The following is a 20,136-nucleotide window of genomic DNA, read 5'->3' as shown; positions in this document are numbered from 1 at the left end:
GATTTAGAATTGACTCTGCGGTCTTGCCATTTGTTTTATTTTTCAGAAACTGTTTCTATTTATTCTAAGCCACAGATTTTATCAATTCCCATATTCACAATTTTTCACATTAGAATTGATGATGTGTTATAGTTTAATTAGCAATAATCATTTTTTCTTTTTTAAAAAGATTTATTTATTTCTTTTTAGAGAGGGGAAGGGAAGGAGAAAGGGAGGCAGAGAAATATCAATGTGTGTTTGCTTCTTGAGCAACCCCCACTGGGGACCCAACCAGTAACCCATGCATGTGCCCCTTGTGGGAATCGGACTGGCGACCCTTTGGTTTGCAGGCCGGCACACAATCCACTGAGCCACACCAGCCAGGGTGTAATTAGCAGTAATCATTTTTTCTTAGTGGTACGTAAAGTAATCGTGCATCTTAAAGTCACTGACCTGTTAGGATTGAAGTCATGTGGTAATTGCTTTGTGGCCCCCCCCCTTTGGCACCAGCAAGCTGGCCTTTAGAGTCAAGATGGATGGAGTGAAATGGCCTGCCACCCTTCTGCCCCTGACCAAACTTAGCCTCCCATGAGATGGCAGGTGGAAGGGCCACAGCCGCCTCATGGAAAGCCAGGAGCAGGGCAGAAAGGGCTCGATCCAGGCCCTCACACCCCCCTATCCTAGGATTTTGCAGGCCCTGGGAAATTGAGATCCCATTGACCTTATAAAACACAAGACCTGCTCCTCACAGAGGGCTGCCCTGTGTCACCCAGGGTTCTGGATGTAAGCAGCAGACACCAAGTCCAGTGGGATTTATTGGAAGGAATCACAGAATCACAGGAGGAAGAAGGAACATGCTTGGAAAGGGGCAGGGACCAACCCCGACCACGAGCTTGTGGCAATCTGGCCAAGACCACTGCTGCTATGGCATGTTGCCCCAAATTAGCCCTAATTCTCCCTTCAGCTTTGTCTGCTGGCTCCAGAGACAAAGCCCCAGTGAGCATCATCTGGTCTGACTGCCCAGATAACTGTGGCCTGGCCCCCAGGAGAAGGAGAGCAGGAAAACATCTTCCCTGGGGCCTCAGGAGAAGAAAGCAAGGCCCCACATCCGACTGATGCAACAGTACTGCAAAGACGGGGTTTTCACATTGTGTTGCCAAACAGGGGCAAACATCCCAGCACATTCCCCCTTCGGTGGCTCAGATTTGTGAGACCATCAGCACAGTTCAGTAATCTGAGGACAGCGTGGCTTGTTCAAATTGAATACATTGACTTTATTCGGAACCACAGGCTGGCGGAGGAGACTCACCCTGCAGGAGCTCAAACAAAGGGCCGGGCCTTGTGCTGAGTGTGTTATAGGTGAGTGCTGCGGAACACACAGTTCTTCATTCTTAGACCTTCTGAAAATCTTAAAGAAGGAGGACAGTGGTTACCAAAGATCTTTCCAACTTTAGGGGGAATGAGTGCAGCAACTGCAGACGGCAGAATTTGGGTGCTACATAAAATGTGTCCAAAAGATGCCATTGTTTGAAATTAGCCCTTTCCCTGACAGGTCAATAACTTCTGCCACCAGTTTAATTTCTGGTGTGGACCTGGTACAGGAAACCACACACGGGTGGTAATTTTTTTTCCCTAAAATCTCAGAGGAAATGTAACCGGGTATGAACTAGTGGCACAACTCATATATCAGTAGTCTGTAGTGGGTCTACATAAATCCTTTTCTTTAACGTTATTGAACTGTTTTGAAAATGGTTTCAACAGAAGTAATTCCATTGCACTAGAAAGGAAACCAGTCTTAAAGAAAAATACACTGTCTTTGCTGAGCAAGGCAAACATATCGGTATGCAGAGAAACAAACCAGTCTCTTGTGTTTTACTTCCTTAACACATCCACTGAAACACTCTGTGTCTTTAAAAGGCTGATAGACAAAGAATTCTGTGGTCACTGCAAATGAATGCTTACAGCCGCTTTATAATCACTTTAAAAGTGCAGGTACTACTTTTTAAATTTTGTTTCTCTCTTATTCACAGTATCTTATCATGGGACTTTGTGCATATTATAACACAACGAACATTTGTTAGTTTTTTAAAAACTCATCAAAAACATTATCTAGGGAAGGATTTTCTATTTAAAGAATTAGATGACTCAGGAGTTGGGGGGGTGGGTATAGGGGGGTAATTGGTGATGGATGGAGCCTTGACTTGGGGTGGTGAACACACAATACATTGTACAGATGATGTATTGTGGAATGTATACCTAAAACCTGCGTAATTTCGTTAACCAGTGTCATGCCAACAAATTCAATTAAAAGAATAAAAAAGAATGTTCAATGACCTAACACATTAGATAATTTTATGCCCAGCACCTGACACATAAACACATTGCTATCACAAACCTGGCCCTTTTTATAGCCAAGCCCTTACAGAATAATATTTTTCCAATAAGCTCAAAGTGACACTGTCTGGTGCTTTTGGCTCTTCTGGGAATTAATGTTTGATATAAAAGCCTTTATTTCTGTGAAAGGTGAGAACTTGGTACTTATGTAAAGCTGACTAAGTCATCTGGTGAAACGGACTTCATTTTGAGAACTAAAAGTTCTGAATGTACAGACTGGATGGCTCTGATAAAAACACAGTTCCATCGTCGATGGAGCTGATGATAAATTAATTTAGACCTTGACCCATTTCGTCTACAGAAGAGCTGGAGGAATCTGTTACTAGGCTTTTTTGCCCAAGATCTTCACATGGCTCACTCCCTTAACTTCCTGAATTTTCTACTCAGATGTCACCTCGGTGTGGTCTTTCCTGACCACCCTATTTTAAATTTCGACTCTTCCTTCCCTTACCAGCATGCCCAACACTCCTTTCCAGCCTTCTATTTCCCCACAGTACTTATCTGACACAATTAAAAAAATATATTGTCATTTTTATTTATTTTGATAATAAATTTTTTATCTTTTAAAAAAAATTACTTTATTGTTATTCAATTATAGTTGTCTGCATTTTCTCCCCACCCCTCCCCCCAACCCCAGCCAAGCCCACCTCCCTCCCTTGCTTCCACCCTCCCCCTTGGTTTTGTCCATGAGTCCTTTATAGTAGTTCCTGAAAACCCTTCTCCCCACTGTCCCCTCCCTGCTCCCTTCTGGCTATTGTTAGATTGTTCTTAATTTCAATGTCTCTGGTTATATTGTTTGCTTTTTTCTTTTGTTGATTATGTTCCAGTTAAAGGTGAGATCATATGGTATTTGTCTCTCACCACCTGGCTTATTTCACTTAGCATAATGCTCTCCAGTTCCATCCATGCTGTCATAAAGGGTAGGAGCTCCTTCTTTCTCTCTACTGCATAGAATTCTATTGTGTAAATGTATCATAGTTTTTGGACCCACTCATTTGCTGATGGGCACTTAGGTTGCTTCCAGCACTTGGCTGTTGTAAATTGTGCTGCTATGAACATTGGGGTGCATAGGTTCTTTTGGATTGGTGTTTCAGAGCTCTTAGGGTATAATCCCAGCAGTGGAATTGCTGGGTCAAAAGGCAGTTCCATTTTTAGATTTCTGAGGAAATTCCATACTGTTTTCCACAGTGGCACCAGTCTACATTCCCACCACCAGCACACTAGGGTTCCTTTTTCTCTGCATCCTCTCCAACACTTGTTTGTTGATTTGTTTATGATGACCATTCTGACTGATGTGAGGCGGTAGTTCATTATGGTTTTAATTTGCATCTTTCTGATGGCTAGTGATGCTGAGCATCTTTTCATATGTCTCTGGACCCCTCTGTATGTCTTCCTTGGAGAAGTGTCTGTTCAAGTCTTTTGCCCATTTTTTAATTGGATTGTTTGTCTTCCTGGAGTGGAGTCATGTGAGCACTTTATATATTTTGGAGACCAAACCCTTGTACAAGGTATCATTGGCAAATATGTTTCCCCATATAGTTGGTTCTCTTTTCATTTTAATGCTATTTTCTTTAGCCATGCAGAAGCCTTTTAATTTGATGAGGTCCCATTTGTTTATTCTTTCCTTTATCTCCCTTGCTTAAGGGACATATCAGTGAAGATGTTGCTGTGTGGAATGTCTGAGATTTTCCTGCCAATGTTCTCCTCTAGGACTTTTATGATACCATATATGTTTTGATTATTGGTTTGCAGTTTCTCTTTAGCATCTCAAAGGGAAGCTCCACGAGCACAGAGATTTTTTTTTGTCTGTCTTGTTCTTTGTCATATCCCCAACACCTGGTACATAGTAAGTGCTCAATAAATCTCTGTTGACACACAAGCTAAGGCAACACCGGTTTGAAGGTTTCTGAGTATGGGTATTTCCAACTCTCTTGATGGTTTAAAAAGCCATTTCACATCAATTATTTTATTTGGTTATTCTTAAAACAACAGCGTGTTTTAAGAAAGGATGATTATTATCCCAATTCAGCAAATGAGGAAACAGGGCCTCAGAGAGTTTCTCTGAATTGTGTAGTATCAAGAGGCTAGCAAGTGGTAGACTTCAGCCTCGATCTCAGATCGGTTACATCCCATGGCCCAGGTGGTGAGTCTGTCCAGCCAGAAGAATCTGTATTTAAGAATGGCCAGTTGGGTCTCAGGGCAATGGATTCTGAAAGGAAAATGAGAACAGAATTTGGATACAACATGTACACTCTTGATACATGAGACCACCCATCACATGTAGCGCTCAAGGACATGAAACCTGACTTCTCGGTTGAGCCTTACGTGTAGGAGAGCGGTCCGTGTTGACAGCATGTGACATCCACCTCCAAGAGACTCCATGAGCCCCTCCCTACACTGCAGCTGCGTGTCGTACCTGCTCATTGCACTTCAGGCCTTTCTCCTGCTTGGCATTTTATTTCATGCTGTGCTGTGGGTAGGATGGCAGTATGTATAATGGTTCAAGGTCACAGACTAGAAACAGGTGGAACCAGATAGAACTTAAAGGTGTTAGTGGTTCGGAGATTTATTGTTGTTGTTTGTTGTTTTTGTGGAGGGGCATTCCTGTCTCCTCGTCTATAAAATTAGCCTAATGGTACCAAGTTCTGGTAAACAAATTAGATTACACAGTAAAGCATTCATCTCTGCCTTGGGTATTATTATTGTTTTTCTCCTGTATCTCTTCTACTAGATCATAAGATCATAGAAAGTAAAGCCCTTTACTGGCTTTTTTTAAAGTTTGCTAGGGCTGCTGTAACAAAGTGCCGTAAACTGGGTGATGTATGTCTCACAGTTCCGGAGGCTAGAAGTCCGAGATCACCAAGTTGGCAGAGTTGGTTCCTTCTGAGGATTCTGAGGAAGAACCTTTCCCATGACTCCTCCCTAGTTTCTGGGGGTTTGCTGGCAATCTTTGATGTTCCTTGGCCCATAGTAGCATCACCCCAATCTTTGCCTCATCTTCACATGGCATTCTCCCTGTATGGGAGTCTTCCTCGAAACTTCCCCTTTCTGTAAGGATGCCAGTCATACTGTATTAGGTGCCCCCTTTACTTCAGTGTGGCCTCATTGAATTAATCACATCTGCATAAACCTATTTCCCAATATGGTCCCATTCTGAGGTATTGAGGGTTAGGTATTCAACCTATGAATTTAGGGGAGCACAATTCTACAGCTAACAACATGGGCCTTGCCGCCTTTGTTGAAGTTACTTGCACATACTGTCAGGGCGTTGCTGCTGAATCCATTACATACAGTTAAAGAGTACGCCTCTAGAAGGTTTAGAAATGGGGCCATTTTTCAGCAAATCAGTGTCCTTTTGAAAATTCCCTCTCCCTGCAAGGCTTAGAAGAAGAAGAAAGTTCCCTCCAGCGAGTGCCTCTCTGGGCTTTGTGATAGGTCTTTGGATCGGGGAGATACACGTGTCGGTGAATGTTTTGTTCAGGATTTTCCAAGCAGGTTTTTAATGGGTAGATATCAGTAATACCTTTATTTTGTGGGTAAGGTCTTAGATGTGTTATTTAACATTTTAAATGTTTATTTCTCTAAAAACCTGTGTAACTCAGCGTTCTTTACAAAATTTCCGCGCAAATATTTATCTTATAGGTATGTATTAACAACGATGTGTTAATTAAAATGGACAATTTTCCTTAAAACTGTTTTATATTTTTTCTGATATGTACACAGTGTGGTTTTACAGTAATGAGGTTGATTCCATAGTCTATACATGTGCATATGGAGTACGACATTTCAATGAAAATTCACACTTAAAATATTTAATATCTAAGTTGTAATGCTATACTTTATACATCCATATTTTTTAAATTACTATTTATTTCACAAATTACTTGCTTAGTACAGTGAGAACTTTCGGAGTTGCTTTTCAGGCTATATATTTTTAATTATTTGGGCATTTAAGTATGTATGTACAGTGCTCCTCTCAATTGTGGTGCTGGAGTTTTGAGTTGATGTAAGTCTCAGGATTTTTTGTAATGGGAATAGGACTATCCATAGAGCTTGAGAAAATGTAGATGGTTTGTCAATATTTGTTGAATGAATGAATATATGAATGAATGTATGGGGTAGGAAATGAAGTCATTTATTTTAAACTCCACTTGAGCCAATAAAATCAGTAGTCTACGGTGAATATAAGGCTTAAGAATAGAGGTAATATACTTTAAAAAAACTGTGAAAGCAAGTTATAATTTTTTAGATCTTTTTATTTGTATAAGTTGGATTTTTTGTGACATTTTGACTGTCCCCAACATCTTCTACGTTGTGACTGCTGATTCCAAGCCGTCCACAAGGAAAGGGGCCTCCCAGCCAGGCAGGCTGAGAGCGGAGAGAGTGAGCGCACATTTGCATAGGGCAGGAAGGGCGCTACAACATCTGGCGGCAGTAGCCTACTGGGTCCATTTGTTAGTGCTCATTAAATTCACATTAATGCATGAGCTGCTCTGAGTGTGTAAATGCCATGTGGTTGGTTGCTTTCTCTGAGGCCAATGACAATGACTTTTGGGGGCCCTACCTCTGGTGGTTTACTTGCCAATGGCATTTGACCTGGGGTCAGACCTGTATTTAACCCTTTCCTGTAGGTCAAAAACAAATTAATTTGGTGAGAATTAAATTGGAAATGAGTCGTCTGTACAGCAGGTGTCCCCTGTGGAGAATGTGCCCCAGGTGGAAACATTTTAAAATCTGTTCCTGGGCCATCTCTGAAGAAGCTTCAGAGGTCAGAGAGGCAATTCCAAGGCATCCCATGTGGTAAAGGCCTGGAGGTGGATGGAGCAGGTGCTGACTCAGGGCAGTTTTCCTGGCAACTTGGGGGGACTTTCAAAGAGGCCCCTTTTGGAGATAATTTATTTATATATTCATGAACATATATCTTGGGCATTCATTGTGGACTGATTTACTTAGAAGTTGCCCTAAATGATTAGAACTTTACCCTTTGCCCCTACCTCCCACCATCAACCAAAGACTTTGATTTGAAGGAAAGGTAATAATGCATTTTTCTCTTTCTTATTTTCTAGAGGATGAAGAAGATGAGGAAATGGTGGAGCCTAAAACTGGCCATGATTCAGAACTGGAAAATCAAGACAAAAAGCAGGAAGTGAAGGAAGGTATGGTGTGGGAGATATATTGAGTCATTATTTTAGTTATTTATTTTATCAACATAAAGGACTCTATAGGTAAGTAAAAAATTAAATGTATCCCCCCTCCGTGGAAGGTTTTCAATGATTGTTCAATACCTTACATTTAGCAACACAAACTTTAATCTCCCACGCAAGAGTCAGTTGTATTTTTGAATGATAAAAGCAAGTAAAATGCCAACCATCCACCGTTCCAGCAACAAGTCATTGATTCTAGTAAAATTATTACTGAATAGTGATAAAGTAAGACAGTTGTTATCAACTGTTGCATTATCTATGTCACCGTATTGTATATTCCCAATGATAACAGTAATAAGACAGCAAAAAAGAAAAGATAAGAAAGAAGAAAAAAGGAAGCAAAAGAAAAAAAATTGTCACGGGATGCAAAGTGCAGCTTGGAGAGTATAGTCAGCAGTACTGTAATAACTGGGTACGGTGTCAGATGGGTACCTGACTTATCAGGGTGGCCACTGCGTAAGGTATGTAAATGTCTAATCAGTGTCCTACACCCAAAACTAATATCATGTTGTATGTCAACTGTAGTTGAAAAATTAAAAAATTGTAAGAAGGATAAAGGAAGGGTAAGACAATATACTACAGGTGATGTTTCCCTGAAAATCTAATTTATATCCCCCTGAGATTCTCAGCTTTGGAGACAAAAGAGAATTTTGAAATTGTAATTCTTGCTGAGCAGTGGAGTGTTCCTAAGAACAGAGTGTGGATTAAAAAGATTTTTCCATATTTCTTATTAAGTGTCCCAAATATAGACCAACATCTCTTATTAGAAGCCCATTTGATTTGAAACTTTATGCCTGTCACACACGGTGTATGTGACGTGGCTGCCACTGGGGACTTCTGTAGGGAGGTTGACCCACATGTGGGCCGCGTGTACCCATCTCAGCCGGCTCAGGCACTGAGGTTGATTACTCTCAAGTTCTCGGGGACAACTAAGGGCCGGGAGTGGATGCGGCATCTTTAACAGAAGACACGAGAGTTACTTTTCCTGAGATTCTAAATGGATTTGATTGAAGAGATTTCACATTTAAACTTCTGCTAACAACATATTTTTTTTAAGCTGGTGAATAAAATATCATTGACACAGGTATAGCATGAGACAAAATAAGTCAGGATTTATTAAAACACCCTCTTTTTGCTTTTGCAAAATATCCTTAAACTATACTGTGTGATAAGGAACCAGAGTATGTTTCGTGCATCCTGGCACCGATCACCCCCACCCCAACCCGAAATCCCAATCTCCAAATTGTCTTCTCTGGCAAAGCATTGCAACCTCCTCCTTCACTTCTGAGCAAAAACACCCTCCAATTTCAACTGTTACTCATGCTTCATGGAATTGATTAAAGTCCTGTTCGAAGTCAAAAAGAAGTTTGAAAACACATTTTCTGTTACTGCTGCCCCGTGTGCCTTCGTTTCTATTAATGGCTTCTCTGCAAATTAACACGTAATGGGTTAAAAGCATGTTTATGTTGGCATCAAACTCTCCCTGGCTTTTTTTTCAAAGCAAGACACTATTTTGCCAACTTCTGAAAGAATCTCTAGCAGATATAATCGTGGCGCCATTCACACGGCTGCATCGTCGTTAGGGCTGTGTCAGCACTTCCATTATGAACTCTGAGTTTCAGGGATTTATTACCCAGCCATAAAAATTTGCTCTGGGCTGAAACTTGACATCCATGGTTTCAAACCAGGGAACACATTTTTGAGCAATCTGGCCTATTTTGGAGTCAAAAAAAAAAAGTGGCATGGGGAGATGGGAAAAAAATAGTGCTCACTAGCTTTTGACATTTTTGCCCATGTGACATCAAAATGCATTAAGCAGTAAAGAAATAGGGGTTTGATTTATTACTGTTTTCACTCGTTTTTTCCACAACAGAGTAGAGAAAACAGCAGGTATGTTTGAGCTTTTAATCAAAATTTAGGGAGTGTGTGTATGTGAGTGTCTTCATAGTGTCATGTTTGGAGATTTAACAACAGAAGCAGAAACCTAACTCTTGTAAATACACATTAACTCATAAAGCTCACATTAACTTCAGAGAAGGGCATCCTTCTTTATTAGTCTGGTTCTTGTTTGTGAACTGACTTCACTGTAAAATTTCCCTAAGAGCCACTCTCGCTATTGAATCTGATTATAAATTTAAGCTATGTGGGCTTGCTTATTTATTTTTATCTTTTAGTTATATTCTTGAAAAATATTGAAAGATGTCATTTTTATATTGACATTTAAAGCTACATCATTGAAACAGGGCAAGACATTTCTGAAGTGGATATTTTAAAAATAACTTTTAACCTAAAAATAATATTGTTGAGGTGCTCAATATAAATTGTGAATTTCATAATGAATTTTACATTTTTTTAAATCCTCACCCAAGGATTTTTTTTTCATTGCTTTTAGAAAGAGGAAGGGAAAGAGAGGGAGAAAGGGAGAAAGAAAAACACAGATGTGAGAGAGAAACATCGGTCGGTTGCCTTCTTATACGTGCCTCAACTGGGGATCAAACCTGCAACCTGGGCATGTGCCCTGACCAGGAATCAAACCCATGACCTTTTGGTCTATGGGATGATGCTCCAACCAACTGATCCACACCAGCCAGGGCAATTTTACCTTTTTAGAGAGAAAAAAAAATCAAGAACCCAAGAAACCAAAAGATATACTGTATAACAAATAGAGTAAATTAAAAAGAAACTGAAAAAGTATACCTTAAGGTCAATAAAACTCAAAGCAAAGAAAATAGGAGACACTTATCATGAAAGACATAAAAAATTATTTTCATGGATAAAAACAAGATAAATTAACATTTCTATAATAAGTAGAAAAAAAGTAAACCCTGAAATAAAATTTATACCAGATTTTAATTTTTTGAGGATATGAATTCATAGAATTAGGCAGAATGTAAACTTTGAACTTCATGAATGCAGCACATTGTTTTCATACTTGTCATTCAAGCTCAATGTAACTGTTAGGTAAATTTTGCTAAGTTTTAAGTTCGTTATGTCATTTGGCCCATATGTAATTCACATGTTATACTTTTCATAAATAATCTTTATTTTGTTTTAAAAAAGGTCACTTTAAATGCAGAAAATATTGTTAGCTCTTGACAGAAATACTAAATATTTTCTTGCAAAAACAAACAACTCAGGTGCTATAATAGCATTTTCTGCTTAACATAAAAAATCAAATATTATCAACAAACATATTTTGCTCTGATGTGCCTTTGCTATTAAATTAATCTTGCCCCTTTTTTGCAGTGAACATGTTTTAAAAATTCATTAGGGTTCAGCAATAGGGAAAAGCTGTAGAAACAGATATTTCAGGGAGAATTTGGGGTCTATCCTGGGATAATACAATCCTGATTCTTATTGTTTATGCTCGTACTTTGAACCTTGCGGATTACATTACTCAACCAACTGTCCTTCATGAAGTAGGATGTCTGGAGAGGTTTCCTCTGTGAATTCAGCTTTTGATTGTGGTTCTTGGATGCTCCATTCTATTTTCATTATATTGTAACAACATTTACCAATTTAAGGATTTTTAAATATGGGAGGTTTCGGTTTTTATCAGAAATAACTGTGGTCCTATTTAACTCCTAAATTGAATGTTGTTTACAACTTTAAAAAAGTACTTGTCCGTACATGCATCTTATTATTTTGTGCTAACAAATCTTGTCATTTGATCCCTCTTGGACATCAAAGCTTAATATAAAATATATCATTTGTTTTGTTTCAGTAGCAAGTTAATTTCAAGCCAAATATTGTTTTGGCAAATAGAATATTTGGAGAGGCTACTGCTTCATCTACCTGAACTTGGTCTTTGCAAGTACACTTTGATCAGCCATTTCTGTTTCTCTCGGAGAAGGTGTATGTCTTGAAAACTGAGATCAAAGTCACAATAAGCTACAGGGAAGAAAAAATTATAGAAAATTACACGGATGCTATTTTTTATTCAAGGTAATGGACCTGTAAGGATAGATACAGGTGAAATAGAAGTAGCTGAAAAAGATAAACAGAGAATAGAAAGGGTTTTTTTATATTATAAAAAGTAGAATACAGGGAAAAACAAATTCCTAATTCTCTGCTTAATTTCAAGTATGTCTCATGTCATCCATTAATAGTGAACAAGGCTGAATGAGACTTTTAAAATAAGACATTTTTCTTGGCCCTATAGTATCCTTGTTTAGTGAAGTTTATTTATTTATGTAACAGTACTAACCTAATCAAAATAACCCTAACATTTTGTAGGGTTTTCTTTTTTCTTTCTTTCTTTTTTTTTTTGCCGAGTTACATTTACTAGTTTTACTGTTTTCTTGAACTTACATAAGGGTGAAAAATTCAAATGCATATTAATATATGGGTGTTTTAAAAAGTAGATGAATAAATTGCTACTTAATGATTAATTAAGTATCATTACCTGATTTTATAGATAGAAATGTTGCTCAGAGAGCTTTAATTCATTAAAGAATCAACCTAATATACAGCACAGGAAATGCTGGATTCCAGGTCGCTTTTGTGGAGTTCTTTTTATTTACAGTCCACACGTTGCCTGTTCCTCTATTTTGCAAACCAGTGTCTGGCAGTGCTGCTCAGCAGAAGGTGATGGGGGTTCTCGGAGACTCCCACTACACATTGGCATGTTTTGGGCTCTGGGGATTTCAGCAGCAAATAAATACTTCCTACTATATTTAGAAACTATGGGGTGGGCTGTTTTTGGAGAAAACCTTCTGCTATAGTGATGAATCATTTTTTGTTATGATATTACCTGGAGACTGTTTCTCAAGGTGTGAACCAACTAATCAGAATCATTCTAGTTTCTTGTACAAATGCAGATTTTGGAGTCCCTCCAGACCTCCTGCATTGTGGTCTGGATGGGAAGGGGGAGGAGGGGAGGGGGGGACATTACGAACATTGAAAGTTTGAGATCCCTGCCATGGCTCTGCAGAAGAGCTTTGAGGCAATTCCCATTTCTCAGGGCAGCGGCTCTGAGATAACAGTAATAGAATCAAATAACATACGTAAAACATTATGTTCCAGGTCTGTACCTGAAAGATTCTTCTGACCATGTGGCCCTATTGACGTGGGTCCTGGTTCTATGGGGACTGTGTTTGGGGAAAACCTGTGGGTGAATGACTCCACTGGGGACCCCACCTGTAATTGTAATGTGCTCTGTAGCTTACACTCCAGGCACTTCGGGTCCTTCTGAAAGAGTCATCAATCAAGCGAGTGTCAAGTATGGAAGGCTCTCCACTGGGAGGGTCTAACAGGGGTTCCTGAAGAGCCACAAAGATTCAGCTGACAGTTTCTGCCCTTGAGGGTTTCTCAGTGTGGGGGAGTTCCTAATCCTTTCTCCATGTTTTGGGTAAACCCTGCTACTGAAGATAGATACAGTTCCTGCAACACAACGGTGACTCTGAAGTGAACTTTCTTTCAGACTGTATGACATACTGCTGGTTATTTAACCTTTCTTTGCCTCATTTTGCAGCTTTAAAATTAGTTGGATAAGATTAATCATGCTGGAAAAGTAAGGCATAAAAACAGGTGCGAAGTGTTTTACAGAAGTATGTATTTGTTCCATGTGTCTGTTTAAAAACAGAAGGTATTTTGGGTGAAAGCAGATTTTGAAGGACGTTTCAGATTTTGAGCGGAATCCACATAACAGTCAGTCAGCTCTATCAACGCACCATCTAAAATAAAATGAATAGAAAGAGCAAAGGTACTATGTGGATCACAGTATAGACAGTTCTTAATCATTTAGCATGCTCAGCTTTACAAGAGTATCTAATACACACAGCTCTAGATTTCTCCATTATGCACAATTTCACCTCTGTTTAAGGTTTAGTTCTAAAAAAGTTACGGTATTCAAAACTGATTGCTAAAAACCCACCACTCTATTTTCATTTGTAATCTTTCAACTTTTCCAAACAGTAATTAGGCCAGATATGAAATCTTTTTGTAAAATTGGCCATGGAGACTATCTGTAAAACCTGTGATGTGAATTTGGGAGTCATTTAGATTTAAATGGCTCATCTCACTGTGTCTTATCTCCCCTTTGATAAGCTGTCTCTTTCAAGAGTCATTCCTCTTGAGGTGTTTTTAATTGTCCTTTTTTTCTTTCCTAACAATCTCTCTTACATAAAAAGCCCCTCCAAGGGAGCTGACGGAGGAAGAGAAACAGCAGATCCTTCATTCAGAGGAATTTCTCATCTTTTTCGATCGGACCATACGGGTCATTGAAAGAGCACTGGCGGAAGACTCGGACATCTTCTTCGACTATAGCGGTCGGGAGTTAGAAGAAAAAGATGGGTTAGTTTCTTGTGCGCTTTAAAAAAAAACCTGCGATAAGTCTATTGATTCTAAAGTTGCGTTTGTATTGACTCGGCAAATCCCATACCTAACAAATCAGAGGAGGATGAAATTCCAGCGATGATCTTGCTAAACAGCTTTGACTAAGGGCTTTGGTTATAACTTCTGGCTTAGTGTTTCCCTGTAATTATCGTGTGCTTCTGTGAAATGCTTTTGAACTTGATATCTGGGGAACAGTCCAGGTGGCAGAGTCATGGACACTGTCTTCTGAGAAAACATTCTCATAAGCAGCAAAAGGAGATTTGCGTTATATCCAGTAGGTCTGTTTTTGTGTCTAAGCAAACAGGAAACTGAAGGAAGTAAACATGAGATATAGAGACCTTCACTAATGTGGGTGACAGTGAACAGAAACGGGAAACTTCTTCCTCTTTTGACACCATAATATTATGTGTCTGTGACTTTTAGGAAACCCAGATACAGGGATATGCTTACAGATAAACAAAAAGCTAAAAAACACTACAAATAAATAAAGATTAAAAAATAAAAATCAATTTAAAAAACCCCAAAAAGCTAATCAATAGAAACAAATGGTCCCAAATGACTTTGTCTGTGATGGCAACATATATGTCATAAAAGGCTGTGGCTGCCAACTACCTTCATGGGGATAGTAGGAGGCACTTTATGAGCTTCGTAAGAAATAGAAATAGCTGGTCTGTAGTCACCAATTTCCTTATGCCGAGAACAATATGAAAAGGTGAGATGACCTGCCTTTGTCATCAGACCTGGCTCTTTGCTATTTCTAAAATTCAAATACCTTCTTAAAGGACAACCTATCATCATTGAAGACACTCAAAGGAATATATATAACAGAGGCTCCAAAAACAGCTTCGGAAGGGAGTTCTGAAACTATTCTAACAGTTGACAGCGTCCCGAGCCTACTTCAAACAGACAAGAGTCTTTTCAATATACATGTTATGAGATGTTTGTTTTCTTTTTAAAAGGCCTACTCTCCGGCTTCATCGATTTTCTAAGTCCTATTTCCTTTTGGGTGCCAGGCCCAATGTTATTCTGGCTTCCTGACAGTTCCTTGGGTGCATGCATCTCTTGCCTGAGTTTGCAATGGTGCAGGTGTAGAAGGGTTCACAGAAAGGAAAAAAAAAACCCAAAACCTCCAAATAAATCAGCTGATTAGAGCCTAAGTAAATAATCTGAAGCCAGGTCACTTGATATGAACAAGAGCTACATAAACAGGTGAAGCAGGATGCATGCGAATGGAATAAAGCAAATGAATAGAAAAAAAGGGGAGTGTGGAGGATTCCTAAACTGAAGCCCAAGAAAATTAGGCAGCTTTTTATGGTACAAAAGCTGCTGGCAGAAAGCAAGCATTCCTCAGTTTAAACACTCTGCCTTACGGAGCAAGGGCATGACCTGTGCAGAGGTCTTCAGGGAAGGTTTTGAGACCAGCTGAGTGTCGGCCACGTTAACACTGGCCACAGTGTAATTCTAGACCCAGATGCTGCTTTAGTCTATGTTAAACATCCAGTCCACTCGGCGACTCCCCCACTCACCACCATGTCTTTCTCATGGTTGAGCTTATCACTTGCTGTTGAGCAGGGAGGCAACCGGTACTGTCAATCAGAAGTTACTGGTAAAGAGAAGCACGTATATCATCTCTGGTCAAAGGCTAGGTAAGGGGGCCTTGCTGTCAAAGAATCTCCCAGTGTGCTGTGCTCCCTTGACAGCTGGGAAATTTCTAGTAACTCTGCTTCCAGGGAGAACTCATTAAGAGGAGGAGAATCCTTTAGGACTGGCCAAGATGAGAACCTGAAACAAGCTGGGCATTGCACAGCAGGCTTGGAACAACACGTGGAAACCTTTTCTGGGCCAGGTTAGAGAGAGCTTTTCATGAAGGAGACCTTCGATAGTTTATTTATTTGTGATCAGAGTTTGCTATCTAAATGGTTGCTTTGGCTTCAGGGAGTGCCCTGCTTTGGCCATTTCATTCTTTTGGTATTAGCAGAAGCGATAAAGCCCCATTCTGAAGCACCCTACTTATCTTTCATATTTAACCCCCCGCCCCCAGGGATGTCCAGGCTGGAGCCAACCTTTCTTTCAATCGTCAGTTCTATGATGAGCATTGGTCCAAGCACCGCGTGGTCACATGTATGGACTGGTCTCTCCAGGTAAGATTATTTCTGGGGTGGGACAAACTGGGCTTCTGTTCTCATGGCATTTATATAAAAAACATTTTTAAAGATAAGAAAGAGTTGTTCCACTTCTGTGGATATGTTCCCTAACCTCCAAAATTTTTTCTATGCTTGTTTCTTATTTTACTGAGGTTTCCGTTTAACTTTTACACTCTGTTATTCACATGCATTGGGCACATACTGTGCACTAGGCACTAGACCAGGACCCACGCCCCTCAGTCTATGAAGCTTCTCCCCTTAAGGTCACCAATGATTTCTTATTTCTCAAAACCTGTGGAAATTTAGGCCTTCATTTGCCCTGAATTTTCTCTGTCATCAGTCTAGTTGACTTCCCCATACTTCTAAAAACAGTATCCTTCCACTGAGCTCCGCAGCTCTACTCTCTTCTAGTTCTCAGACTTCCCTAAGACTTCTTTGATCTCTTCTACCTTGTGGTCCACATGGTCATGCCTTCAGCCTCTACTCTTCTTCTGAACATGGTCTCCATGGGAGATTTCTTCTGCCGATCTGGATTCAGCCACCAGTGGACAACCGTTTTTATCTCCCACCCAATATCCTCCTGAATTCCACTTTACACACCAGACAGATCCTCTCAGGTGTCCCATAGAATCTCAAACGTATCCTTAACTCATTATTTCCACAAATTCTGAATCCTTTTTGGCCTGCTACCTTCTCTCTGTATTAAAGCCACACCCAAGGGCCAAAACAAAACTTTCATCATTAACAGTAGCAACTTCTTCTCCCTTATCTCTCAGACCCACTCTGTCACCAGAACTGTCCATTTCTCTACTCACGTATGCCTTACCTTACACCTGTGAAATTGCTAACCTTCTATTCTATGCTTGTCCACCCATAGTTCTCCTTCTGAACATCTAACCAAATACAGTTGACCCTTGAGCAATGAAGGGGGTAAGGGCACCATCATCCCCCCCTACCCCCAACCACCTCACACAGTTGAAGATCTGAGTATAACCTTGACTTCCCAATTGTCCCTAAGGTATCTGCGGGGTATCTGCAAGCACCCCCTAAAAGATGGTGTAGAACAATGCACACAAGTCAGCCCTCCACTTCCATGGATTCCCAACCATGGATTCAAAAGCTAGGCATATGGGGGGCTGGCTACATATTTATTGGAAAAAATTAGCCTATAAAGTGCACTCGTTCAGTTCAAACCCATGTTGCTCCAGGTTCAACTGTAATCTTTCTAAATTGCAAATCTGAATACTTCACTCCCCTTGATCAAAACCCCCCATTATCAGTGGGGAGTTTCCCCCACTTTTCCCCATAGAAAAGTATCTAAACCCCTGAGTGTGGCCTTCAGAGCATACGCAGACAAATTTACCCAAAGCCGATTTGCTGAGTAGCCAACTCAACTACTTGTCATCTCATCCAGAGGGAAGCAGATACATTATGTGCGCACAGACACACAGGCTAGTGTGGTCTGGGCAGAATTTGAACCCAGATGATTTCTGATGACCACGTTTTATTCCCTCCTGCAATGACAGTGACATCATAGCAATGAGGGGAGTAGGAGTGACGAGTGCTAGCCATTTAGGTACAACACAGTTTCTGCTTTCTTGTAGTCTGTGCTTTTATTAGGAATAATAGTCACGGCTAGCTTTTAGTTTGTTTCTTATATGCTAAGCACTATGCCAACTGCTCTGATGGCATTATCCTATTTCATATGAGGTGGCCACTCTCACTGTCTCCATGTTATAGCTGAGGAAACTGAAGCTCAGAGAAACTAAGTAATTCGCTAGGTCACCCAGCTAGGATATGGTAGAGCAGGGATTTGAACACAAGCCTTTTAGCACTTCAGGGCATACGCTCTTCAGCACTGCCTCCCATGAAGGGCTTATGAATCTGGAACCAAGGATGGTGATGATGTGGGGCAGGTAGCAACTGCTTGCAGAGTTCATTGGAGGTTGGGATCTGTTTCTGGTCAGACAAGACTTCTCAGAAGACTGGGATTTAAGCAAATGAAGGGAGAGAAGAGGCTGTTCTATGCAGAGAGTAAAACAGATAACGTGAAGAGCCCCATGTAGCTATACTGGAGGGTAGGAGAACTGAAGAGGAGAGTAATCCCCCACAACTGGACTGTCATCAGCCACCGAGTGGGTCAGTGTTCTTTGCTCTTGAATCTCCTTTTACATCCAAACAGCAGGGCAGGCAGCGCATAATCGTGCAGAGACTAACACAAGCAGGGTTTGTCCGGCCACTTCCCACCGGTGTGTGGGTGGTCTGTGAGCACGCTCTCGGGTGTGTGCACAGAAATCAGATCCAAGCCTGAGGAAACACTTTGCTTGGCTTGTTCACTTGTTCAGAGTCTGGAAATTACACAGGAATCTTATCAGACACATTCCTCAAAGGCAACTTCTCCTTGCTCCTGGGTCGGCTGGCAGCGCTCCCTAGACAGGCTGCAGGGCCAGCATCAGCGGCGGTCCCTCCCGGCCTCAGCTGTGATGAGCATCTTGCTCGTGGATGCATTTGCTTCCACACAGCGTTCTGTGCGGTGTTTTTGTTGCAGGAAGTGAAACTGTAAAGGGCATGAGATCCACCATGGACAGACCACATTAATTTTTCCCCTTTTTTGTGTGAGCTGTTCATCTACACTGTGGGGAAGAGGGTTTGCAATTCTGAAAAACTGTATTTTACACAGAGAACGAGAAAAAGGAATTAGAACCTTCAGCTCCTACATGGTGATGCTTTTGTGGGGTTCAGAGGACCACATTGATAAGCATGTGAGGTGAAGACACTTCCCGAGTGGATCTAGATGCAATCCAGTGACATTAACAAAGAAGGATAGAAACACAGTCTTGCATTGTAGTAGGGTCACATGTGCCAGGATGGTAGCCTGAGTGGAATAGAAAGGAATAGAAAGGAGAAAACCTCATAGCAGCAAAACAATGTTATTCGAGGACCTGCTGTATGAGGTTTCTGTACAGCTGTGCTGTGATCTCCCGTGCTTCCTGAATAAGAACACTTTAAGTTTGCAATGTTTGCAAAATATCCACCATACATTATTTCCTGAAAGAAATTTGGGCACTTGGGGAATTACATCAGCTTTGGCATTCTGAACATTGTGTAACAGAGACGGCCAATGATACTATCCACACCATACATGACAGGTTTCCAGACTGGTACGAAGCCAGACTCATGGTCTTACCCCACCATGTTATACTCCTTTCACATGTAACTTGCACTCTCCAACCTTTCAGTAATCATGATACAAACTACAGAAATTCTTGACAGCTTTTTGAGTTGCCAAATCCAATTAAATTTACAGTAGCAAGAAGACTCCCGCTGACACCAATTCTGTTCCACCAACATGTGGATTTGACACCTACCGTACGCCATGCCTTCTACTTCTTGCTTATTTAGGAAATAGCTTCCTAACTGTTCTTCCTGCCTCAAGTTTGCACACTTCTGAGTCATCATAAGTACTTTCCCCCCCAGATTAATGCTTATAAAGATTACTTATATGCTCTCAATATCACCTTGGGCATGTTGCCTGACTTCTCTTGGCTTAAGTTTCCCCATTCATAAAATGATGATCATAATACTTAGCTCACATGCCCACTGTGACAATTGAATGAATGAATGTATAATATTTAAAGCACTTAGAATTTTAAAAATGTCTAGTACATAAAAAGTACTCAATAAATGTGACAGTGGGAGGAGTATTAGAGCAGAAGTATAAATAGTTGCAAAGTATGACTCCCGCCACCCCTGGAGTAAAGTATAACCACTAGCCTACACTCCGTAACTTCTAAGAGGAAGCCCTGAGACATCTTCAATCCTCTCCTCTTTTTCACCTCTCACACACTCTGGCTCCCAGCCTAATGCTACAATCTGAGGTCTCCTGAGCCTATTCTTCTTCACTGCATTAGTTAAGAAAACTTTACCTTTCGCTAGCTGAAGCAAAAGAGGGAACTTATTGGAGAGCCACTCGGGTATGTAGGGAGTCCATGGAAAAGATGAAGAACTGGGTGCGACTCGGGAAGAGTAGAAATCTGCACAGCCTGAGGGACCTCACCAATAAAATGCTGTCACACCCT

The 20,136-nt window shown here is 40.6% G+C and overlaps 1 protein-coding gene across 15 annotated transcripts in view; it reads left to right on the top strand.

Annotated features, from left to right (window-relative positions):
• DYNC1I1 (dynein cytoplasmic 1 intermediate chain 1) overlaps window positions 1-20,136 on the top strand; it is a 287,402-nt gene that overhangs the window by 159,754 nt on the left and 107,512 nt on the right. For all 15 annotated transcript variants that reach the window (XM_071221672.1, XM_024577250.4, XM_024577251.4 and 12 more), the window contains 3 exons: window positions 7,440-7,529; window positions 13,709-13,871; window positions 15,955-16,054. In XM_071221672.1, coding sequence (XP_071077773.1) covers window positions 7,440-7,529; window positions 13,709-13,871; window positions 15,955-16,054 — 353 coding nt within the window. The remainder of the gene's footprint in view (window positions 1-7,439; window positions 7,530-13,708; window positions 13,872-15,954; window positions 16,055-20,136) is intronic.

Source organism: Desmodus rotundus, chromosome 6 (genome assembly GCF_022682495.2).
Source record: "Desmodus rotundus isolate HL8 chromosome 6, HLdesRot8A.1, whole genome shotgun sequence".
Classification (NCBI taxonomy): Eukaryota; Metazoa; Chordata; class Mammalia; order Chiroptera; family Phyllostomidae; genus Desmodus; species Desmodus rotundus.
The sequence above is the reverse complement of the archived record's forward strand: the minus strand, read 5'-3'. Positions and strand labels throughout refer to the sequence as shown.